Source organism: Aythya marila, assembly GCF_965140915.1.
Source record: "Aythya marila genome assembly, chromosome: 4".
In the NCBI taxonomy this organism is placed as follows: domain Eukaryota; kingdom Metazoa; phylum Chordata; class Aves; order Anseriformes; family Anatidae; genus Aythya; species Aythya marila.
In genome coordinates this window covers 53,673,934-53,700,333 of record NC_139045.1, presented here as the reverse complement: position 1 = coordinate 53,700,333, position 26,400 = coordinate 53,673,934, and the positions used below count along the sequence as shown (strand labels likewise).

Genomic DNA, 26,400 nt, shown 5'->3' with positions numbered 1-26,400 from the left:
CACGATTGAAGGATAAAGGCCTGCTAAATTCCTTCAGTGTCTCTTCATGCCCACTACCAAAACAAAAAGGAAAAAGAAGCAGTGAGCCTATCAACAAAACTGCTTGCAAACAAAAAAAAATAAGCTTTTGATAAGCCAAGATGCCAAAATTGCATATAAATTAACTTGTACCATTAAGTGCACTTACTTTTAGTAATTGTTTTCATAAATTTTATATTTTTCTTCTTTCAGCTTACAAGAATTTTATGAAATCTAAAACATGAGGTCTCCACTTTCTCACCTTTTTCCTCTTTCTCTGTTCTCCAAGTGTTTCCCAGACCACCTGAAGGCTCAAAGTCTTACAGAATTTGTTTTTAAAGGTTCTGCTATTGGTAGCCCCCCTATTGCTGCAGAAGGCCAGTACTGTTCCCTGTTTTTTTGCTCACAAAGCAAATAGAGCAACGGCTTCCAGCAGACGAAGGATGAGTTCTAAGATCCAGGATTTTGATTCACAGTCATGTACAGTGTGCTGCTGTGCTGCAAGCTAGTGGCAGCTATGTGGCAGTCATAGCATAATCACAAAATATAGCTGGGAACCAGCCTGGCCTGCCAAGTTGTTCTCACAGACCTCATCCTGTGGCAATAGGCTTTAGCCATCACACTCACTGTCCGATATTTTCCAGTTTCCTAACGTCCAAAGTAGAATTTTCTCATTGATTTCAGTATCCATATGATTGACATAATAAAAATGAAATTGTTCCAGAAGGTATAAAACAGAGCGAAATAAATACTCACTTGAGAATCAATCCACATCTAGAAAATACTTCCATATGTAAACAGGCTCAAAGTCTTTGGCTGACTCTGCAAATGGAAGTCTAAGGAAAAATGACTTCTGAGACAGGAGAGAAGAAAACAAGCAGCCCCACAGCCAGTTGTGCTGACATACGAGATTCAAGTCAAAGGATTTGTTTGCTTTCCTGTCAGTGTTGCAAAGGAAATCAAACTGTGCGCTTTCTGGTTCATTCAGCCCCAGAAGTAATAAATATTCTGAAAGGCAGGTTCTGCCCTTGTTTGCATTCTCCAGGTCCCCTCTGGTGAGGGGGCAGGAAGCTAAGGCCACATCATAGTCACAAAAGAACCAGGAGAGAATCTGCTTTGTATTCACATTACCACATGGATCCTGCGTCACTACAGGATCTTAGGGACTGCCATACCAGTTCAAACCAGCAACTTGAGTGACCAGGCGTGCCCTCATCTTCTGCTGAGTACCTGAGTTTTGCACTTCGGGGTGGTTCAGTCACACATAGCGATTGAGATACCCTGACTAAGCCTCTTTAGGCACTCTAAATTCATCTGAGTTTCCTCAAGTCACATGGAGCCAAAAAGGGACATAGCAAGTCTGTCAAGGGCCGGATACAACTTCAGCCCTGACATACTTCGTTTTCCCCAAAAGCACCTTTTCTGACCACAGCATCTGCCTTTCCTCAATTTCAACTAACTCTTATCTTTCACCAGGGGCAGCAATATCTTTCAACTGTTACTGTCCTTAACAGATGCCTTTGGCATCTCTCAGCAACTGTTGAATTTTCTGTGCTCATATAATTTACCACAGCTTTTAATATACTGATGAAACAAGCAGAGTGTTTCTATTCTCTCCATCCATGCTTCTATCCTCTCTGTCTCTTGGAGACATAAACGCGTTGAGTCCTGTAAAGTTTTTAAGCTTTCTTCTTTACTTCATCTTCTATCCAGAGGCTGAAATTGCACTCCTCCACGTAACCCTGTACACAGAAATAGAAGCATCTGTAAGGAGGCTATCACAAGACCTTTAATTTAGGTCATTTCTGTATTATTTTAAAGATAGCTCTGATGAACCTACTGGGAGCGAAAAAAAAAAAAAAAAAAAGAAAAAAAAAAGTGGGAGGATAGGGGAGGACACCAAATTTTGAACTGTATGTAGCTTTAGGAAACAGTTCAGTTCTTAGCTGGAAAAAAAAAAAAAAAAAAGTCTAAAGAACAAGAGCACATATATTAAAACCTCGGTATTTCCAGTGACATAGACAACTAGTCCTAATTAGTCAGTGGAGAGACTCACCAAGATCTCTTTTGAAGGAGACCAAAAGGTCTCCACTGATTTCAGGGTAAAATTGCTTCTCTTGTCAGCACGCAGAACATGGATGCATGCAGGGCAAAAGGCTCATGGTCTTCAGGTTGTTCAGGCCGGGTCATTGAACAGGAAGGAAGTTAAACAGAATATCACTGAAGCAGGATACAGCAGTTAAAACTTCAGGTATTTGATCCTCCAGCTGATATGTAGAGGGGGAAACCACCTAGTGCAGTGCACGAAGGACAGGCCCTAAGTAACAGCTCAAAGTAAAGATATTTCTAGCAAGAACCAGGAAGCAGCCTCCTGTTACCACCTTAAAATGTGTCAGCAAAACACCTCCTGCCAAGCTTATCTGGGCACTGTAAGGTAAGAAACTATTGGTATCAAGCCTCAGGAAAGGCTGCCCAGCCAAATACTCGATAGGACAGGGAGTCCAAGAGATAAAGGGTTATAATCGATGATCTTGAGGTCTCTTCCAACCTAGAAATTCTGTGATTCTGTGATAATCAAGCATCCACATGCGTGGAGGGACGAGGCACTTCAGCTGGGTTCCCCTAAGGGCTTCAGGAGCTCTCAGTTTGCTGTAGGCTGCCACTGTGCCAAATTTCCTGTGGCCTCAAACTCCATGCGGCTGCTGAGGCCACAAAGCCGGGCAGGTACCTTAGGGCCTCATCTGGCTGAGACAAAGAGCACAACGTTCAACCTAAAACACAGCCGCCACCACAGCTTCCAGTCAAAACCACTGGGGAGGCTGTGATTATTTTACCTAGTATTCAAAGGATTAGCAAATTGCCTCACAAATTAGGAGCCCTGGTTACCTTTGACCCTCATTTTCAAAGTCATGTCCTTGACAGCATATGAGGAAGGCTCAGGCCCTGCTTTTAGGGCTGCTTCTACATTAAGAGTTTTAAAAAGAAGTTAGATACAACCAGGGATTTTCAGACAAAGGGCTGGAACCCCAGACTCCATTCTCCAAAGCGCATAGTTGCACAAAGCTTGCAGAGAGACACTTTAACATCCTGAAGGAGATCAGACTCCAGACACAGTCTCTCTCAGTTGCATAAAAATTGGCTACAGCTATTTTGAGGCTCCAGCTGTGTCCCTAAACAGTTTCTCTGCCGATTGCTTCTTTCACACGTACATGACCATCTGCTTATCACACCCAGTTTTTGCCTTGTCACACATTTAGACCATGCATCCCTTGGGAAACTGCATTCCTACGTTGGTGTCTGCACAATATGGCCCTAAATACGACTTGGAGTTTGGGCACCATTACAGAACAAATTAGTGTAATGTATAAGATTAACGACTTTAAAGGACAGGAAACATGAACTTCGGTAACTTAAACACCAAACAGTGATGTAAGTTGGGGAAGAACAGATGCAGGGAATAAGCTTGGCTGAGGAGGAAATGAGTGTTTTTATGCTGCGAGCTATATTTGTTTTTCCTTTGTGCAAACTGGCTAATGATTGTGAGAGTTTCACCCTTTGCCCGACTCTTCCTCTTAATCACCAGAAATAAAACAAACATTTTCTGTGGTAAATAACAGCGGTAGGGAAGTGCTCTGTGACCCAGTGCTGCGAGCAACGAGGAACTAGCCAGAGAGAATGCATTTCCTCCTAAAGGTCTTCTCAATATTTAAAATCAGTTGTGAGGAGGGTAACAAAAGAGAAAAAGGGCACATTCGGATCACCTCGAAGTCGTGCCCCACGTGCACCGCGGGCCTGTACACCGCATTAACAGGGGCCTCACGAAGAGCTCCACCTTTCCAGAGGAGTTTACAGCAAAGCCCTGCGGTTACCACAGAGATCAGAGAACAAAGTAGTAAAAGAACGACCTCAAAGATGGTAGAGAGGAAGAAAAGGAGTGACCCTATCCCATTTTACAAGCCTCAGTGCCTCTCAGAGGCCAGGCACACCAGGGAGCTGAGAGAGGTGTGAGCAGGGCAGGGGCTGCCCACAGGCCTGCTGCTCCCAGCAGCGGGCACCCACAGCACCAGGGCAGGTTTGTTGAATGTGGACCAGGATAACAGGCTGGAAAAGAAGGAATTATTAAATACAGGCTGGGAGCTGAGCACCCAGCCCTAGCAGGTGAGAAGAACAGCTTCATCTGCACGTAAGGGCAATGAGAGGCAGAAGATGCTGGGCTGGGGCACATCTCATCCTTTAACAGCATGCCGGAGAGGGGGGAAAGCTGCCTGCTGTGAAGAGGAGGGCAATGGCTATGATGAGAATGAAACAAGGGACTTCACGTCCTGCCCAATGGCACCAGGGAGCCGCTGGGGGAAAGCAGAAGATCTGGCTGACCTTACTGGCTTGGGAAAAAGGACATTCTGAGGAGGAGCTAGCAGGACTTAACACATCTACGCATATTATTACAGTTGGTGGAAGGTTTGCTTAGGCAATAGCCAGCAGTCACAACTCAAAACAAAACACCTTTTGTAAACCTGATAGCATCAAACTTTTCATTCCTTTCCCGTCTGGCAGTACACCTGCAAACAATAAGTGCAGGTGTGCTCACACTGTGCTGGCAGCACTCAAACCTCCCTGCCCTGGGGCCTGCTGGCCTCTGTGCCTTCCTTTGGTGCAAGGCTGCTGCCTGGAAAACCAGGGGCAAGGTGAGGGCAGAAATATTATCAGGACCTGATAAAGACGTAGCTAGGTGGCTAGGGGCCTGTGGAGCGCTGTGGTAGGGAAGGGAAGCATTTCTGATGTTGCGTTTGCGTCATATCAGGTACTCCCCATTCCAGCTAAGGTATTTACACCATCACGCGTTGCTACTGCCAACTCTACTGGTATTAGGACTATGTGTACATGAGCTAATTAGCACTTCTTTTTTTCTGGTGTCAGCAGAGTCAGGCTAAGTCTGACCTTTTCTCAGCTCTTTAGTAGGCATAGGAACGTAAGGAAAATTGTTCTTCATGAGGTTGTAGCTGGACATCACTCTGGTAGGATGCTTTTCCCCAGTGCTGAGAAACGCCACAATTAGAGGACATAGTTAACTCCTGCACAGGAGATGCACCTCTCAGCTAGGTGACTGCTCCCCCCCTTGGATGCTGTTATGAATAATCCAAGGATATAACACACAGTTTGCACTATGTTGTGTATATAGTAATTAATGTCTACTACTAACGTGATCCCACTATGGAGAGCAAATTTTTTGTCAATTACTATTGAAAATTTTCTGGAGAAACACTTGAAACACGTGTACACTTTCAGATGCCACAGGCAGGTAGATGTTAAGATCATGATAACATTACTCCCACTGGTTATTTGGTGAGTAGGACGTAGTTGGTGATTAGCTGATGCTGGAGTGATGGTTCATCAGGCAAGTACAGCATTTGTTATGGGAGTGTTTCTTCACATTAAATTGCTTTGCTCTAATTTCCTGAAAAGTATGGGGCTAAACTAATTAGAAACAGTTCTCTTTAAACGTGACTTGGTTTGTTTTTACCCTTGCTACGACTGCTTGCACAGCATTGTCGTTTAAGGATTCTGTTATCATGCCAGCTGTTACCTTGCTGAAAAAACAGCACTGTGACAGTGGAGCTGCTTCTTCAGTGAGAGACCTATTCTGTATCAGAACACAACCCATCAACATTTATGGAGCCATAACAGAGTCCTGTAACTCCCAGATAATGAGCAATGCACAATTCTGAGGCACAATTTCCAGGTTTTGATACCTACCTAGGAAAAAGCCACTTTTCTCCCCTGGAGAAAAAACAACTACCAGTCTAAATCACTTTCTTAACTTCTTTGGGAATAAGCAAAAATAGAAAAGTCCCTACACAGAGAAACAACTGTACAATTTGTGCCCTGAACAGCACACAAAATACTCAAAATTCCTCCTTCACTAAAGCAAACAGCTGCTGTTTGTACACAACGCTAGTGGGTAACATCAGCCAGAAATTTGCCACTTCGGTCGCAGGAACACCAAGAATCAGGTCACTGCCCCAAACAGCAGACCGCCCCGAGGCTCAATTTAGTTGGGCAAGGGAGGAAAGAAGGGAAGCAACAGGGAAAAATTCATCATTGAATTGTACATGTTAAATTTTGGGAGAGTCACACTCATAAAATTTCTGTGTCTTTCAAGAAAAATTGAAGGGTGAGGGTGTGGATATGAGCATTTCAGATATATTTGAACAAATCAGTAAGTGATCTGTCAAAAGTTTGAAAAGATCCTCTAAGCATAGATGAATGAAATAAATTTGGATGACAGCAGGTGGTAGATACTTTGGGTGTATACCATGTCACTCAACAGGACTGAGATTTTAATTTCTGATTTTTTTCTGAAATTTTTTTTTAAATAAATGCCATCAAATAATTTTGATTTTTCCTTGCCAAAAGCAAGCCATTAAGAGTATGTTTTATAAGAAAAAATATCAACAAGAAGAAATATCAACAATGCAATAGAATCATGAATGATATTTTCATAGGAAAACGTGTTTACATTTTTTATGGGAATTTTTAGAAGTATTATTAATGTGCAGTCACCTGTGTGACTCCCTTTGACACCCTTTTCAATTCTAATAATCATCTTAAAAAATACATAGAGATTCTTCTCTACAGCTGCAGATCGTGTAAGAAGGATTGCTTGTGTTCATGCAATGATGACATTTACTGGTGAAAACCAGGGGAAACAACCTGAAAATGAACAAGCAGAACACCAACAGACACGAAGAGCTAAAGCTGGCTGCCCTAAGTTACCACCGCAGCTTTTATAGGATCCTCAGCAGGTCCCTCTGCCAACTTATCCTCACAGTTAGCAGTACTGGCAGTGCATGCGGACAGGTCAGTGGGTAAAAGAGGCCTCAGTGGAGAAGGAAAGTGGCTGGTCAGCCGAGCAGCTCCCTGGCTTTGTTTGTAAAGTAAATGGAAAGGAGCTCGTTGGAGAGGGAGGAGTAATGAGGGCAGGGCAGGCAACTGCAACTTTGGCAATAACCTTGTGCTGGCAGGAGGATCTCTCTGGCAGACACTCCGACATTCCTTGCTCCCAAACATAGTGCCTGTTATCCTCAGAACAGGATAAGCTGGGCTGCACCAGGAGAAGCACTTGGCACCTTTTCCTTTTCTTGCAGAGCAGTGTAGACAGCAGGGGCTGAACTGAGCCCATCTGCAGCTCGTACTGCATGACCAGGGCTGCACAGGCACGTATTCCCACCAGGGCTGGACTGCAAGATGGCTGGAACATGGGACTGATACTTCAATACTACAGTTAAAGAAAGTGTGAACAAGGAGCCTCAAATCAATTCAGCTATGGAAAAGCTAAGAAGTAAAAAAAAACCATTGAGGTGGGACTTATTTTCTATAAGGGACTGTATTTTGATAGGTTTGATAGGTTGAACCAACTCAGGTTGGTTCATTTATTTCAGATGCTTTATGATGATTGAGTTGCTCCCTGAAGCACTTTTAAAACAAATTGCCAGACCCAAAACCAGTCAGAAGGAAGCAGAGAGATTTCAGCCCAGCTCTGAGTACTGGCCGTAGCACAGAGTTAAGCACAGACTTGTTATCAAATTGTCACCCTCATACCAACTGCACTAAGTCAAGAGATGCCAAAGAATGCAGAGATTCGTTGAAAGACGTCAGCCCTGCTTTATGGTTTTGTTTTTCACTTTTTTTTTTTGGCTGTCACCTATATGCTAAACATGGCTGTTCCAGTTAAGTTGTGCTGTGACTGTCAGGTACGGGTACAGAGCTGATCTGGAGCTTTGTGGAAAGCAATTTGTTTGCAGAAGACACTTAGCTGGCAGCTCCAAAGCTTTTCATCAGTGGTAGCAGTTTCCACAAAGCATTAACAGAAAGGCATTTGGGGCCCAGAACAATTCTCACTCCTGTTGGAGACAGTCTGCCCTCAGAATAGCGAGGAAGGTCAGGAAAAAAGCAGGACGTGAGGAGTTGTCTGTACTGTATGCAAAGCGAATAATTCTCACAGATGCTATTTGCCCAAAAGCAGCATTCAGCATGCATACAGAGCGGCTAACAAAGTTCTCTCTCTGCTCTTTCTTCCTTTACAACCTTCCCCCTGTTATCCTTTTCCTCTACCACAGGCTGGTGCTTTTTTCTAGTGTATGTTTACTAGTTCCCTACACTTCTAATTATAGGTCTTCCCAGCCCTACCATCTGTCCCACAGTCCTTCCATGCTTCTTTTATATTACCTGCCACCCACAGCAATTGTTCCGCTGCCTCCACCCCTCAGGAGCACATGGCACATCCCTCCTCCACACCTCGGCACACCTGAGCCTTTCTCAGGCCTGGGCACATGCTGAGGACAACCTCTGAAGTCTGCTGAGAGGTGGGAATGCCTCCTTGGCACAGAAAGCAAGCTGTGCCTCTCCCACGAGAAGCTTGCCAAGTGCTAGAGCTGTCTGAGGTTATTCCCACCCCAGTTCCTTAATATGCCCTCTTTACGTTTCTCTGCAGACACTTTCAAAAGCAGCCTCTTCTCTTTTTGTACCCAGAGGTTGGGCAGGTTTACACTGAGGAGCAGAAATCACAGCAGACTGACAGGAAAGACACCAGCAGGGTCCAGGGTGAGAAGTGCCTCTGCCTGAAAGAGAGCAGAAAGAGGCACAGATCCTAGGTCACTGGGAGATGCGGCACCCAGGCTCAGCAGCCTGGATAATACACTCAGGAAAAAACAGGTTACTTTGCAATCTGCAGTGGGAAATGAGGGAGGAGAGCAAAAAGCTGAAGAAACAGCAAAAGCTCATTAAGAACCAAACTTGGGGAAGGGAAAAAAGGCTTAAGAATGAGCTGGATCAAAGGATGTGGAGCCAGAATTTATGAACTTGGGACCAAAAATATCCACATTTTATAATGAGAAAAACCCACATTTTAATGTGCTCTCTCCTCACCTTTCTGCCTCCACTCCTGGCGGGACTAAAAAAAATGCTGTGTTGTACTTCTGTTCTTTTGAAGAAAAAATAATTATTGGCCTTTTTCTGTTTCCATGTAAACTTCCAAGAATATGGAGAAAGGTTGTCAACACGTTTTTATCTCTACAATGTGTGCCCTTCCCTTTTCATGCCATTATCATTTGCTTTTTGTTTATTTACAACACAGCTACAGTTTAAATAGACAATAGAAGCTGTGCTATTACATAACCTAAAATCAGATACGTTGTGTTTCTCAGATCCGATGAAGCAAAGCAGACATCTCTTAAAGCACACTGTGGCTTGTAATGCAAGCTTGCATTTGTGGAGTCAGACACCATCCATTCGTGTCATCCCCAGCAAGGTCTCACCCTAAGAAAAGCCCCGTCCCATTCTCCTAGCAGGTGCCAGCAGCAGAACATTTACAGCCTCCTCTTTTTCAGCATGTAGTTTACGGACAGGATTGGTGTTCTGCTCTCGGATTAAATCCAGTTACAACCTCCTTAACAGCCATAGCAGCATTTTCCCCCACCGATTTTAAAATAGCTGCTTTTCTATAAAATTTTCTTCAAGAAAAATTCACTCTTTCATAACATCGGGTCTTCCCGTCTCTCTGAACATTCATTTAGCACACTGCCAAGAAAATACATCTAGAGTAGCTTTTCATACGGCCAACTCAAGGTCTGCTGGGGTAGCTGGGGAAAATGTACACGCTGCAGGAAGCTGGTGTTCTGAAGAAACTGCTATAAGCTCAGCTTCAGAGACCTTTAGAAGATTCAACAGCTTCTCAAAGCTGAAAAGCAAAAGTTCAATATTGAGCAGAGAGGAAGAATTTAAAGCGAGGCCACCCTCATCCCTTCACCTGAGCAGTTCCAGTTCTTCCCTCTAAATGCTCCAAGTGCAAGTCTTAAAAAATAAATAAGTACAATCTGTAAATCTATACTTAACATTTTAGTAGAGATTTAATGCTAAGTGAGGCGCTAATGTTCAGAATTAAGTGACTGTAGCAACCACTGAGAAATGTACAGGCTTTTAAGAATTTGCCGATCGAGGAAGAATGATGTTCAGGATTAGGAACAGGTTGACCTGAATTCTGAGGATCTAAATGTTGAGGCCAAGCATTTTATTGCCCCCTGAGAGAGACAGCTTTTCTTTTCTTTTTTTTTTTTTTTTTTTTTTTTTTTAAACTAAATCCTCAAAGTGTTTTGCAAGGCAGCATTCTGCATCATGTCACATTCATCTGAAAGCATCTTAACAATTTAACAGCACAAAACAACAGAATATCCAACAGAATAAACATCTTATAGAAAGACAGAGTTGGAACAACATAAAAGGATGCTATGTCATGTTCTAGATGTCTTTTTAAACTCAGTCACAGATAATTATCCATCACTTGAGCTCTCTAACCCCTTTTTTTTTTTGTTGCAAATCCGCATAACGTGCTCAATTCAGACTTCTCCAGACAGGAGCTTATCAATACTACTTGTTTGTTAGTGGAACTATGAACCTCACACAATACCAGAGTCTTTAGAACAAGCTACCTAAAACAAAGTAAGTAGGATTAAAGTATGTCTTTTCATGCTATGAAAGCAATTTGTTCCCCAGAATTATTTTCCAACCTTGGCTTGAAAGATTATTATAAATATGGAAAGGCAAGGAGGGCAAAAAACTAACATTGTTTAGACATCGTAGAACTGTATTCTTACTTCAGGGATGTCAAGTAATTTATAAGCATAAAAATGCAGCATTAAATATATCCATATGCTATAACTCATTCATGCCAGAGGACAAATTCAGTTGTAACTAATCAGCTGAAAAGCTTAAATGCAGTAGCTGCAGAGATAATTCAAACAGTAGCTGTAATTAAAAAACACAAACAGGAAAGGGCTTCTTATAAAAATAACAACAGTCATTTCCATGTATAATTGCTTTCTGTGAAGATAACAAACATCTTTTCAACAGAATAAAGGACAGCAATTAACACTTCCCAATGGTTAAAACCTATAAGCAAGATTCTTCTTAATAGTCATGAAACATTATAAATACCAGCACTAAGTAGGAAATTTGTCAGGGCAAAGATTAAGCAGAAGCAGCGGGATCTGCTCTCAGAGCTGGGCTGCAGGTGAACCCAGGCTGGTTTCACCAAACCAGCAACTTTAAAGTAAAGCACCAGGGGCTGCGTGGGCATATCTGTGTGCTCAAGTGGTGACCGACAGTGACCGAAGTCATCATGGTTTTACCTGAGCTGGAATAATACTTGTGTGCTCTTAGTCCATGACAAATGTGAGGGATGGTAGCAGCTTAGCATATACAGAAAGGGGCTCAACATAAGACACGTACATTGCCTTTCCCATGAACAGAGATCACGCCATCACTGTGACTTACCCTAACACGCCAAGACTTGAAGGCTGAGTCTATCAAGGGCTGGTTGGTTTTAAGCTTTTTCTTTTTTTTTTTTCCTTCTGGCTTAGAAGCAGGCTTAAGCTAAAACTAAAGATGTCAGTCAAAAGCATCAGCATACAGCCTAGCTCAACTGAAGTTTCAAGTCAGTCTTAGAGTAAAGAAGGGCTATAGCTAATTCAGCTTTCAAAACAATCAAAGCAAATTAAGAACTCTGCTTTGTCTAGATAAGATGGCTACATGCCCCAGCTCAAATGAGCCTCGTAGCTTGCCAAACCTGCCCCGGTGCCTCTACGATGCACCCAAGGAGGGCATGGCCACCTCAAATGGTCACTGCACACTCTCCAGACAAAAAACCCTGCATCAGAACTCCTGATAAGATATCGTTGGGGGTGCAACACGGGAGAACACATTTGAGGAAGAGGGAGAAGCAGAGCAAAGAGGAAGCAAAGCAGCTGGCATGCAGGCCATCCTGATGGGCACTGAGCTACACCAAGCTGCCTTCTCCTTTATAAAAGTTCCTGCTCCTGGAGAGTTCAGGCACAGAGACAAACAGCATGGGTAGGAGCAGCAGTGTCCTAGCTGAAGCCAGCAGCTGAATATCCAGGCCCAGGAGCAAGGGACTTGCCACCAGGCACTACATTCAGTGCTAGCAGCAGAGAAGTCAGATTTTGAGGGCAAAACTGGGACAATAAACTGACACAGGGTTTTAGTTTCTTCTAGCATAATCACTGGAGGGCAGTTTGGGGGAAAACTGAACTGGTACAAATAAATCAATGCTATTTTCTTTTGAATAACTCACTCTAGAAAATACCCACGCCTTGTGCCATTGATTTGTCTTATGGGAAGCGAGGCAACAGCAAAGGTATGTAAGGTTGTAGAGCATCAACAGATAAAGAAAGAGCCTGAATAATAATGGACAGAGCATTAACAAACTGGCCTGGCTTGATCAACTTGAACTAAGATAGCCCCAACTCATAAAATTAAAAAAAAAAAAAAAAATCTTACAAGGATTTTCAGATATTTAGGTCCGTGCCTTCACTTTTAGGTTCATAACATAAAAGTTCAAGGGTCCAAGTTAATTTCTTTCTTTTCATAATAAAAGACTGACATGAACCACATAACAGGTAGCTCTCAGCATCTCATTGGATCCAGCAACGACAAACATATACAGAAAACATTTAAGATAAAGAAATGTAGCACACAAGCAGTTTGATTGCTCTAGTCACACTGTAGTAAAACATAGGTGCACAACATTGTAAGAAAGCGCCCACCCCAGCAACATGCCTGTGTCTAACCAGAGGATTAAGAGAGAGATCTACAGCAAGATCATGCCAGTGCTCAGTAGCTGTCTCTGCAACAGCTCCCAAGTGAGTGGGGACAGCAGTTATTAAGAGTAAATCTGTGGCTTTCCACAGCTCGAGAGCTCTGCATTGTGGTTCCCACCCCTAATTCAAGAAGGATGTCAAAGCATAAGAGATCCAGAGAACAATGACAAGGAGAATCTAAAAACCTGAAATAATGTGAGTACAGGAGTATTTCAACAGATGAGGATTCTTCAGGCTGAGTATCAGAGCTGAAGGTGGCAGTACAGGACCTGTACGACCTCAGCACCAGGGCATGATATTCACTGCCTGCCCCGTACACCAACAGGGAATCAAATAATGCCAGTAAGAGCCAGGTTTGAGTCAAACAAAAGCAGGTGGTTCTTCACACAGGCAAGGCTGAGCAGTGCAACTCCTCACTAAAGGATACTGTAGATGCAAGCAATTTACCTGAGTTCAGAAAACAACTAAGACTTGAAACAAATTTACAGAAGATAAATCCATCAATAGTAACAAAATAAAAAAAAAAAAAAAAAAAAAAAAAAGCATTACTCCATCTTAGAAGTCTTCAAGTCATAAAGCTGTTGCAGACTAGGAAACCATTCTGGGAGAACACCACTGTCTGCTAAAGAATTCAAATTATTCCCTAAATTCTCCCCCAACTACAGGCCACTGTCAATGCAAGATAGCAAGCTACAAAGACTTTGAATGGTACTGCATCCATTCTTGCATAGGCATGTTTCTTGTTAGCTAATAAAACATTTCTAAACATGAGCATCATTTTCAATGCAATTACCCATGCATTAATTTCATAACGCTTCACTCATTTCCCCTCTCCCTTGCCTTCCCTCTCTCTCTTTTCAGATTAAAGAAAATCCAGATGGGGTGCAGGTGCTGCAAAATGATACAAAGGTACAACAGAGTAAGAGTTGCTTAGACTGAATAAAAGAAAAAATATTAAAACACATTTGTGCTCCTCTACATCTCTGCTCAAATTAAGCCCATTTACAAGGTTGAAGTTTTCCCCAAGTCTACAGTATCTTTAAAGTCAAGCCAGAGCATAGGTATACTGATTTCCCCCAAACGTCCTTATAATTTATTGTAATTGAAGTCTATTTCTATAATTCCCATGGCACAAAAGTGCTGTAAGGCAATGAAAATTCAATTTTATCAACAAGATTTTCCTCACGTAGATAGCATGAGCTTCCCCTCATTTCAAGCAGAATGAGGAGCACAGGCTTGCTCAGATCCTCCTGCTCTCCTGAACAATGAACATGAGCTACAGATCCATGCTTCCTTCAGAGCTTTATGTCATTAGCTGTGGGAACAATTGCACACTAAAAGTCTTCCTGATGAGGGAGACTAGATAGTTTTAGAAATAACACTGCAGTCCCACTTGGCAGTTACTCTTCCCCTTGGCCACGTTTCTAGAACAAGTAAGGAAGCGGGAAGAAAACTGGTCCTACAAAAGAAAGGGGAAAGAAAGTAAAGATAGGCTCTGGAATAAGTCAAGGAACATTTAGGAGCAGAAGGGAAAACTAAGTAAGAAAAGAAAGAGGGGACAAATACAGAAAAAAGGACAAAAAGGCAAGACTTGAGAGGAAGAACACCAGAAAAAAAAAAAGAGGTATTTTTGGCAACTATATGAGGGGACATCAATTAATGATATAGATCATTACCTATATGATGACTACTCATTGGCTAATCCATCCTCCAGAGGAAAAAATAAGCAAAGCCAGAAGCATGAACTAACCAGCAAAAGGTTCTGAAATCTTCTTATGCTCCTGGTGAACCTCACTGTAGGGGTCAGTCCCTGTCACTCCCAGGAGACTACAGCATGGCCCAACATGTCCGTTCAGCTGAGGTTCCTCAAGACCTCCAGCTAAAAATTAAGCTTAATTACACTGTTAATAGTAGGAACTTGAAAAACAATTAACATTTTCTCTATTTTTTTCCTTACTCTAGCTATATTTTTGATCCAGAAGAAGTACAGTCACCTGGATGCATTCACGAAGCAAAAAGCTACAAACGGGATGAGCAAAGCAGCAACAAATTCAAATTCAAGCACAATAGTGAAATTCAGGATCACAAAACTGAACTCCAGAAGGATGAGCTAAATGGAACAGAACACAAGAATCGGGTAAATAGCACACAGGGAACCCTCGGGAACCATGAAGGCAATGCTTCTCAAGAGGATGGCCTCAGGAGGTGCGTCACAAAGCCTGATGTTGCAGTCAACGGTGGCAGCTCATGCGCTGGAGCACACCCTGGTCTCGGTCCCAACACAAACCCAGTGAAAGAAGCCAGTGAGCAGGGGACCTCCAGCCAGTCAGCAGAGCCTCCTTCAGCCAGCACTAGAGACTTTCATACCCACCTGAATGAGTGCGGCCAAGAGCTTGACATAGGAGTAGGCAGCCACAAGAAGGCAGCCTGCAGTGAGCCAAACAGTATTCAGGATGGGAAGGCCCAGGCTGCAGAACATAGTGCCTTTCTCAGAGGAACTGCAATGCTGGAGACAAAAAACACCACCATACAACTGCCAGATATAGATTGTCACCAAAATGGCAACAGACCGAGGAACTATGTTGAAAAAGATAGCTTTCCGGTCAACTGTGCGCATTCAGACCAAGTCACCAGGCCTTCAGCCACACAGGTCCAGGGCCTCTGTGTAACACCACCTTCACACACGAAGGAAAGCAGTATTGAACCTTTTAAAACTGACTCTGTAGGTTTGAGCAAGGATGTTCTTGATGGTATCACTGCCACGGCTGTGAGCACAGCACTACAGGCACCCCCACACCCCAGCCACAAAGACATCAACGGAGAAATTGAGGAGGAAGATGCAGAAGTAGCAGCAGCTCTGGCTGCACTGGAAGCTGCAACTGCAGGCGAAGACCTGGAGGATGATGATGAATACTAGATGAAGGTTGCTTTCCAGTACACTGGCTGCTATCCAGAATTTATTTCTGGATCTACATGAATGCATGTGTTGTACATGTAGTCAGCTGTTACAAACAGCATATGTAAAAAGAGATGGGACTAAATGTCTATCCCTTCAGCTGTTTTATACAGCCTTGTAATTCCTACTGCCTGGGATATGCTCTTCTCTACAGGGCCAACCAGGAGGGCAGAGCATCATTCCTTCCACACAGGAAATTCTGCTGTATCCCCACCTCACAAGGTCTCATGCAAATGTTTCCTTTAGTTTTGACTTTCATGAGGGTCTGTGCACACCATATGTTCCAGGTTCAGAAAAACTCCATCATTTAAAACTGAACTAGAGAAACTACAGATTTTCATCATGATAGCAATAACAAAATTGGCCCAAAGTTATCTCTGATCTTTAGGATGCAGTGTGAAATGGGGATGGCAGTGTGGCTTGCTCTTCAGCATGGTCTTGGTTCTTTTTGGTTCTAGTCCAGATTAAGCCCAAATCCATGCACATACATCTGGGATTGAAACAATAACCCTACCTCTTCTGTTATACCTCCCCTAGACTTAATCTGATACCCAGTGACCTGTTTTAGTTAATTAAAACAGTGGGAGCCTAGTCAAATTCAAGAGTGGGTAACTCATGTGGTTTAATGAGCTGAAGTAGCTCATAAGAACTGCACACACGCTATCAGAAGTGCTGGAGAGGAATCAAAACTCAGTCCTACTCATTGGTAGATTAAAACTATTGTGAAACAACAACCCAAGACCTCTCAACTCTGCTAAATTTTCCAGGCATGTATCACTTGCCCTAAAAAGACAGTTTGCAACCAGGTTGTGTCTCTAGGCTCCCCAGCAAGACGTGCTTTGCTTATATGCAAACAATGAAGAAGGAATGTGGTCCCATCTCTGACTTGTCTGCAGTCCCTAAACTTACAGCAGCAAAGGGATTGAGCTTACAAGCTGAATTAAATATGAGACCTCAAAATATCAGAGCTGGTATGTCTACCATATCTCTGATCTTCAGACTAGTGCATTACTTTTGTTGTATTCCTCGTGGAAAGCAAAAGAGTTAGAGACCAACTTGGTGCTGTCATTTCATCAAAAGTGGGATATTAATGGTTGAAATAGTGCTTAAAACTTTGTACTGAGATTTCACGGTTTCTCAGCCTGTTAAGCACTCAATAAATTTTTTTTTTAAACTTATGAAAAATTATCTGGTGACTTTTGTACTTAATGCATATTCTGATTATACAACAGTTACGTAAAAGAAATATTCATTAGATATATAAAAAGCATCAACTATGTATTTGCCAACAGTATATGCTGAATGCTGGTCTGACCATTAACACTTACGTGAGTGTTAAAGAACTGCATTTTAAGTAATGAGTAAATATTTAAAGTATTTGTTTAAATGCAGATTCCCTCTTTTCATCCAAACACTGCAAGATGAAACAAAGATCTCTATTCCTCTTAACATAAATGATACTCCTAAGTGCAACTGAATAACTGTTTCTCTTGAAGCTGAGACTTTAAAGTCAGCAACAGACTAAAATGTCACCACATTTCACCTTCAAAATAAAGCTTTCTATGTCAAGAATCACAGTACGGTTTACCAACTGATTTTCCTCTGCCCTTTTCCTCCCTTTTCAGTGGGAGTTATCTGTACAACTGTGATTTTTGAAAATACATGAGTAGTAAATCACCATGCAGATTCCAAACGGATCTGTGAGGCTGAGAAGCAACGTTAAGTACCAGCTTTTAGTAGGCAGTCCTAAGCATTTTCATGTAACACCAAAGGACAGCAGAAGACTACCAGCACGTTGCGTTCTCAGAATGACAAAGCCACAGCCACCAGGCCAAGGGGGACCCAGTGGACACTTCCCTTATGTCTTCTTGCTCGGCTTGGATCAGATCCACCTCCAGCACATCTTTTTTTTTTTTTTTTTTTTTTTTTTCAGTACAGGTTTTCCAAGGTTGAAAGAGGAAACCCCGTCCTCCCCTTGGCCACCCCAGCCCCTCACAGTCATGCCAAGACACAGAGTGGTGGCAGGGACAGGTTGCCAGGACAAAGAGAAACAACTCAACAGCACCACAGGCTTTCATGTGCCCTCCCTGAGGGCACCGCCAGGCCTGAGAACAGGCCCCAGGCCTGCCACACTGTGACATGATTCTTAAAGTGTTATTTAAGCAAAAAAATAAAGAGCAGTTTATTATCTTGCTCCCCAGGAAATAAAGTAAAGCAAACCCATGAGGGTCAAACCAAAACCAGCTCCCCAGACATGCCAGACCACGCTTCTCCACCAGGACCAATGCCCGTTAGTGCAGGGCACTGCAATTGCATCCTCTGCTATAGGCCAGCCAGGCCATAAATACCTTATTTATTGTGGGCCAAGTTCCCATTGTCTCTACTGGGAGAGGAATGAAATGCAGTGAGAAATGAGTATATTCCCTGCATGGAAAATACCCGGCAAATGCTTCTCCTCACCAAATATGTCAGCACAGCACCTGCATCCCTCAAGTCTGCAGGATACGGAAAGCTTTCCTAAAACAAAAATGAGGGATCACCAACATTCAGGCTTCCTTATCTCCTATTTAATAGTATGCAGGTTATTATATGATACATTAAAAACATATGTATATAGTTTTATTTCCCTTCTGCTCCACCACTTCACAGTTGAAAGTGGCCAGAACCCCTAGCCACTGCTCACATTACAGTATGCTCTTCACAGTAAGCATGCGAGAGAATCAGTTCTTTCAGAAATAGTTTTAAAATTCCACAATTTTCTCTATTATTAATCAGCTTTTAATAATATCAGAACCAAGTCTTATTCGGTCTTCTCAGATGATGACGAAAAGAAACGTGAACGCTGCCAGCTTGAACAAGCCATTTGGCTTTTGAACACTTAGGTCAGACAATTGTGAAAATAAAGTTTAATATCTTGAGAACACAGAGAAAGTAACCAAAAAGTTTCTGGAATCTAGAATAAGCCACGTATGTAAAGACTTCTCTCAAAAACTACACAAATATTCCTAAATAATGCCAACCAGAATGGAAGACAGCCCAGTGCACCCAACTCAAGGAAGTGAATTGATTTAACCCCTACAGAAAACATTATGGGGCAAGTTCGTTTACAGAGCAGCAAGAGAAACTGAAGTGATACTGTGGAATTCCTCAATTCAGCAAACAGGATCATTACAGGAAAGCAAAAACCTGGAAATAAATAAATTCCACACAGATGTTTATTATTATTATTTTAAAGAACAAAGGCAATTGGTTGGGGAAACGTTGCTATGGAGACTCTCCATTAAAAATTAAAGTCCAGAAATAGAAAGTCTATTTGCTAAAAGATACTTCAGATATGACTGCTTTAATCTAAAAACATGAATTCTTATCATCATGTAAATCATGAAAGAAGAAAACATTGACTTAAAAATCTGAAATAAATCCTGCCCTTGTGTTGTATGTGCAGTTTTAATTTCCTAAATGTGATTTAATTTTCCATAAGATTAAATCTTGCTGAGTCAGAATACAATATATCAACATTTATTAGGGTCCATGTATATGGCATTTCATACATTTATTCAAATGCCTAAGTTGGACATTTTAATTGCATTGAAATGATTTCTGTTAACATTTTATCTTGAACTGTGACACCCCTCCTTGCACGGAGATGGAAATTGGAATCTAAATTGCACAAGAGTAGCAATTAAAAAATAAATATATTAGAACTTCTTTAACATGCTGAGTAAACAAGAAAGTATATTTATCGAAGGTGTTCTACATGGAAAGATAATTTATTTTTAAAGGAATTGTTATCAACAGAATTGTTTGAGACACTGTGTCCTGGGTCTTAGTGCACCTGTATCTCATACAGTATTTAGGACTGAGAAGAAGCAGGTCTTTTCACTGGTCTTTCCAACAAGAACTGTCTTTGGCAAAGGATTTTTTTTTCTTAGTATCATGAAATCAAAGTAGAAACTCACCAGCAACTTCCCTGGATAGATTTTCCAAACTTCATACACAGCCAGACAACTCAATTTCAGGACTCTTTTCCCAGTAACAATTTCACTTGGGGTCTCAAGGAAATTTGTTTTTAACCTTTCCTTCATTTTGAACCTTCACAGTCACTTTCTAGACTTCAGATCAGGCAACCCTTGAACAAATTGGAAAACCAGGAAATACTCAGTCTGCACCTACAGATTATACTCGTGTCAGCTACTACTGAGCGAGTAGTGTTCTAGCTGCTTTGGGACTTTTTCAATTTCAAGCAACAAGATGCTGAAATTCTGAAAAACGCTAGATGCACACCATGGATTCTCTAAGAAATTGATATTGATTACAGCAATGTCATGTCTCAACACAAGCAATTAATTCATTTTTGTTAAATAGTTTTAGGTTTTTTTAAACACAGTTTAACCCAGCTCTTGGGGAGCGACTAACTTACTGCCTCAACTCCTTTACCCATTCTCCCATCCCTCCCTTTCTGTAGTCAGAGAAGAGCAATATTCTCGTGTACGACTTCATTCAGGGAACAGGATTCTCTCAATGAATCTGGAAAGACGATAGATATCTCTATTTTGTTTTTAACCCAGTTCCTGAAGTACAGCTCACAAGCAGTCATCTCACAGCCATCACCATGAACAAAACTGCAGGGAGGTTGCACCGTTCCCTGCTCTGAATCGCAAGTGAAATGACTACAGATCAAACAGGACTTGACAGGTTTTTGCTGTACTTCACACCTCCACTCCGTACTAACTAAAAAGGAAAAAAAAAAAAAAAAAAAAAAAAAAGAAAAGAAAAAAAACTTTTATAGCAAAACCAACAAAACAAGTCTTTCAGGAAATACACCATCCCAATATTACGTCAGGTGGCAGATGACTTAACAAAAAGTACTGAACCAACCCCACAATAAAACCATGTCACACGAAGATTGCAATTTAATTTGTTTGCTCACTGAGCTCGCTGCTATTTACTGAGCCACAGATTAGCTTCATTTTTATGAGGCTGCAGAAGCAGAACAAGGCAAGCCTCTCATCTTAACCTCAAGGATGGCCAGATTTCCAATAGTCTGTGCCCATGTATGCTCTCCCCGGCTTTTAACACTCGGAGCTGTACCACGAGACAGCAAGTAAGTTACTGAGACTTACCTGAAATGAGAAGAAGGTAAGCAGAGGCAATGCAAGTGAGTACTGGGACCAACATGAATGTATCAATGAGATGAAAATACTGTTAAGTTTTAATGACAAACTGTAGGGATTTGGCCAAGAATCTCCTGGAATTGATAACACAGGTTGCTTCCATTTCTCATCTAAAGGTTGATATCTAAATAAAGCTTTATTTTCCTCTAGTACTCACTTGATAACTAATTGCAGCAATAAGATGGTACCAAATGACTGTAGGATCATTCATCAGATTAGCCTCTCCATACAATCTTCAGGAAAAAAAAAAATGCACACAGATCTCAGCATTTCTGATACAGGAAATGTTATATGAAAAGACCTTGCTGTGGCCAAAACTGGTACAAGTTTCTTCACAATGCCTATCTCCCCCACCCCCAATTCCACCTCCAAGACTGAGGAAATTACATGTTTTTAACCCAACAAGTTTCAGTTTAGTAGATAAAAGTGATACAGAGGTTACTCTAACAAGTATTCAGCCTATTTTACCAGAACAATGCCGCTGTCTGATTTTGGTTATTGTTAATTTCTAGTGATAAATCTCCTGTTTATACGGACTTGCGTATGAAACATTCATACTAGCATCTTCAAAAAAGAAAAGACCCAACATTAATCAAAATAAAAATAAATACACAGATTCCACCCCAATTGCAAATTACTTTTCCAGAGTCATGCGTTCACGTTAATTAGCAGCTGATGCGTGCCGCTATTGTTTTGACATGAGCCACACGGATCCTGTTCTTGCCCATCACTTTGATTAAAAATTTGGCTTCAGGAGAAGTTACGTTGTTCCTCTCAATAATTACAGCAGCCACTTCCCGGCTGACTCCAGCCCCAGGGATGGGGACAGGGACAGGGCTGCCACCAGCCAAGGCCACCCTGTTCCTGGGGCACATGAGACCCAGGCACTCAGCCCCGGGGAAGCAAAATGCAATTGCTGAGGTACCACTGATTAAATTAGAGCTTTTTGTTGCTGTGGTGTTTAACACTTAAACACACTCCAGAAAGTTTTCTGGGATTGTCAATAAAAACGTCAATAGCTCCCTCTGCTGCTAACAAATACATATTTCAGCTGCTCTACCCCAAACCTGCTCCCTGCTTACAGACCATCACACTCCTGCCCGTATCCCCCTGTATATCTCCACATAGTAAAAACCTTGAAAAACAGAAAATAGTATACACCACATGGGTATTTTAACACTCTCCTAAAGCCGTTGCTTTTAAAGGATAGTTATTTTGAATGTAAGTCAAGATGCTGAAGGCTACTACTTTTACATATTCACTACTTTTCAGTGATGATTTCACAATATCTTATTCCATGCAAACATCACACTGTATTACCTGAAGAGAGGAAAGGAGGAACCAAGAGTAGTGGATATTTAAAACAACAAAAATAATCACAGATCAACTGATTGCACATGGACTACGCATGCTAGTGACTCCCTGCACATTTAGTCAACCAAAAGCTCTGATGGTGCTTTAAGCCCCTCTAAGCATATAACAGGCATCTGTGAACTCTGTGCTAAGGCCCATTCCTCATCACAGGTAACTTGGTATTCCTAACCTGAACTCAACACCACAACACACTGCCAACCCACACCCCAGCGCTCCCAAATAACTGAGAAGTCACTCACTCCCTCCAGCAGTTCCCAAGCCTTGCCAGCACATCTCTTCACAGGCGTCCGCCATCTTCCAGCGCTACAGGCCGGGGGGCTCTCCTGCCTTCTCTTCTCTGCTCTGAGGGTTAGGAGAGCAGGCTCCTACTGTCCCAAAACTGCTCATCTGTTTTCCCCCATCCTCCTTGCTCCAGCCTTACATGCCCTTTTATTAATTTTGCCTCAGCAGGTGGTCTAACATAGCTCCTACGCTGACGGGGTGCCTTGCAGCTCTGTGGAGGGGCAGTTCAAAAATCCAGTCAGCCCTGCCACAGGTGGTGCTTCTTAGGCAGCAAGGGGAGGAAATGGTGCATCCAGAGCAAGAGATGAAACCAACTTGTGGCAAGAGGAAATGACTGGTGCTACTTCATTGTACATGCACAACAAATGAAGAAAAAAATGATACAGAAGAAAAAAGAAATGGAAATGCCATCTAACATCTGTAGAAGATAGCCAGTACCTTGAGCCTAACTTCAAACTTCAAGCAAAACTCCCAAACACATGACTTCACAAAACATTAGGAAAAGAAAAAAACGTTTAGAGTTTTAGATTTTATCTGCCAAGCCCCATGCTTTGTTTGTTAATATTAGATAGCCAGAGCTTAATCACTCTGTACCAAGTTTCCTTGTTTATTCATTAGCAGTAGTATTACATGCCTAGCAAGGAAAAGGAAAGAAGAGCCCTGAAGTGCAGAAACCCAGTTTAGATAGGTACAAGTTGATTTGCACTGCAAACCACCTGCAGAGCACAGGTGGGAGTATTCAACATCCATTACACATCCAGGAAATTTAACTCCTTAGGAGAAACAGATGCTCATGTTCCACCCCAGTAGGCATCAGCATTATCAAACCAGAATAAACTGTTTCCTCCTTTCAACATGAAACTAGCACTTTTAGAAAGAAGGCACTTTTAAAACCACATCATTTTGTAGCAGTATGCAGTGAAGTACCAGCTCAATTTATGTTGAAAAACTGACACTCTTTTTTTACAGTCTTTTCCCATCACACTCTCCGCACCCATCTCCCCATCTGTCTTTCAGTTTGACTCTACCACCCAGCCACATCTCCCTCCCCAAGCCTAGGAGAGGCCCCAGCTGTGTGCACACTTCAGAAGAACAGGAGCAGCCCAGGGTTAGCTTCCACAGAAAGTACACAGATAAAACAACTACCCATAGACTCAAAAAAAAAAAAAAAAAAAAAAAAAAGCTGAAAGACACCCATGCTTTCACTTTTTCTTTTTTTTTTTTTTTTTTTTAATGAGACCAGCTGGATGAAGTTACCTTGCCTTTCCACACAGGAAAGAAACAGTCATCAGTACAGGGATCTTATGAGGTACCAATTTTATCAAAGTTTCTGTACCTGGGAAAAACAGGGAAAGAGCTGGGAAAGACCAAATGAAGAGCTACCAAGTACACTACGGTACAACATTCAACTGAGTGTTGGTAACAAAGAAAACCAGAAACATGAAAAGAAACTGTTTAATCCTTACTGTGTTTCAAGAAGACATTCCACACACACTCTTTACCTGTAAAACCATGGTTTATTAAAGACACAAGTAGCTTCCTCATCTATTTTGCTACAGTAAAATGAGGTAGCCTGCAGAATTTTGGCATAATGCCTCTGGGAAAAAATAACAATTGTATATTGGGGAGAAAATATCACAGAATCACAGAATTTCTAGGTTGGAAGAGACCTCAAGATCATCGAGTCCAACCTCTGACCTAACGCTAGCAGTCCCCACTAAACCATATCCCTAAGCTCTACATCTAAACGTCTTTTGAAGACTTCCAGGGATTAATTACATATGAACCATGTAATTACATATGGGATTAATTACATATGAACCATTAATTACATATGAACCATGTAAAGAAGTTTCGGGCTGGAAAAAGAACCTTCACATTTCTTTTGAGAACTGATCTATGTCAGTACAATTATAATAGCATTTCTCAAGATTCAGTACAGCAATCCTTTTTTATTTAACAAATGTGCATATTTAATAAAAGAATGTGTATTATACAATTATAACCACCATCCTTATCTTTTCTGGCATCAGAAAATGTGTTCAAATTCCAGAAATTTGCTATCAGCAGTGTCTCAGTTCTTTAAGGACTGGAAGGATTCTCCCCTACCCCCACCCCACCCCCATTTTTTATTTTTATTTTTTTAATTCTGAATATAAACTATAGCTGCTTTTGAACTTCTAAAATTCAGATACAGACCTCAAAACAGACCTTGTGCAATGCAGCTAGAAACATCAGAATAACGAACAGAAAAACTGCCAACTGGATGGTTGGTACACTGATAATTACATCTCAGCTAGCCATAACATCTTGCTTTGAGCCTCCTTCACCCTGTTTAGAGAGCAAAACTCGTTTTAATGCCATTTACAGATTGTAGTCATCTGTGAGAACATCATGTAACAAATTAAGCATTGTAATATCAGTGAGAGACACAGAGGAAGCAATTGCAAAGAGCTTCCTGTCATTTGTAATTTTTCTTTCCATACCTTACAAAAAACAATTGAGAATAACGAGAACGTAGCTTTTTTTTTTTTTTTTTTTTTTTTTTTTTTTAAGTTTTTAACTTTGTATTGTTTGACGTTAAAGTCCTGATACCTTAGAGGTAAAGGTCTTCAGTCAGTTAACAGCTTAGATTAAAGCTTAGACTTTCTTCTTCCTCAGACAAAATAAGGAACAAGTAGCAGTTGCAATTGTTCTTTCTCAAGAAAATAAAACTCAAGTACAACACATAACAACCTCCATACACAAAAATTCTTCTTACTGCCTCCATACACAAGAATTCATAGTGCAAAGAGATTGCATTACACATTAGGAGTTCAGACAGACTACTTAATGGCTAAGTTTCATACAACGGATGCAGGTTTAAGGAAATCACAAGCAAGCTTATGAATCAATGTTTTATTTACCGCTTGGTAGTACAAAAGTTGTATATAAACTATTTTGTTAAAAATACATCTGATATGCAAAATTAGGAAAGGCTAATTAATATGGCAATATCCATATCACTACAAAACTGCAGAGTGTAGTGTTGAAGGCAATAAAACAGGCACAGTTTCTAATTCCTCTTACCGAAGCAGCAATGCACAAATTAGGTTCTTGCACATACCAGATCTTATAATACCTTATGTAAGTACTTTATACAGGTAAACAATGTTTTACATATCCACCACATTTTTTGTTTCTTTTATTCCACATATTTCCAATAGAAAAAAAAATAGAAAATACTTTTAAATTAAGTAAAAAATATAGGGTATTTCTGTTTAAGCTTTCTTTAATCCTTTTGGCATATTACCATATATCCCACCATGCATTAAAACACAATACTATCAAATTAAAAATTAAAAAAAATAATAAAAATAAAAATAAAGCTTTTGGGACAGTCTATAACTGCATATCTCCTTTCTGAAAGCTATTTAAAACTGCTTGGCTTTGCCCAATACTCCCTTTTTCCAGCAACATTTTATACCATACCTCTCAATCTCTTAGAAATTTAAAGTTAACTACTATAACCAACACTGACTAAATTATCCTAGAAAAATTAGATCTTTATAGAAATCAAGTGAAGTTTGAAGAAGAAAAAAAGCAAGAATCTAACAAATGTATGCCTATAAGGTGAGTTTGATAGTTATATATTGAAGAGATGTTATAAACCAGTCTTAAATTAACAAGAATAAGGATGCAAAACACTCAAGTACCAGTCCTGGTCAAAGAGTTATTTTAGGTGGTCAAAGTTATCTTAGGTACTCAAAAATTGACAGTTATCTCTGAAAATAATGAATTTTAGAAGGTAAAATAAACAACGATTTCTTTCCAAGGGCTTAGGTTTTGGTTTTATTTGTTTTCCCTAAACACAGTGTCTGTTAGGTCTAATCAGTTTCTACTTCTATCTATATCTCATTGATACAAGTCAAATGAAGATGATCGC

The 26,400-nt window shown here is 41.1% G+C and overlaps 1 protein-coding gene across 4 annotated transcripts in view; it reads left to right on the top strand.

The window, feature by feature from the left end:
• PGCKA1 (PDCD10 and GCKIII kinases associated 1) overlaps positions 1–17,514 on the top strand; it is a 41,909-nt gene extending 24,395 nt beyond the window's left edge. For 2 of the 4 annotated variants that reach the window (XM_082758572.1, XM_082758571.1), the window contains 2 exons: positions 13,551–13,598; positions 14,652–17,514. In XM_082758572.1, the coding sequence (XP_082614698.1) occupies positions 13,567–13,598; positions 14,652–15,606 (987 nt within the window). In that variant the 5' untranslated portion in view covers positions 13,551–13,566 and the 3' untranslated portion in view covers positions 15,607–17,514. Of the gene's footprint in view, positions 1–12,168; positions 12,227–13,550; positions 13,599–14,651 lie in introns of all 4 variants that reach the window. The other 2 variants (XM_082758573.1, XR_014317343.1) reach the window with 2 other exon arrangements.
• Positions 17,515–26,400: the final 8,886 nt, after the last annotated feature.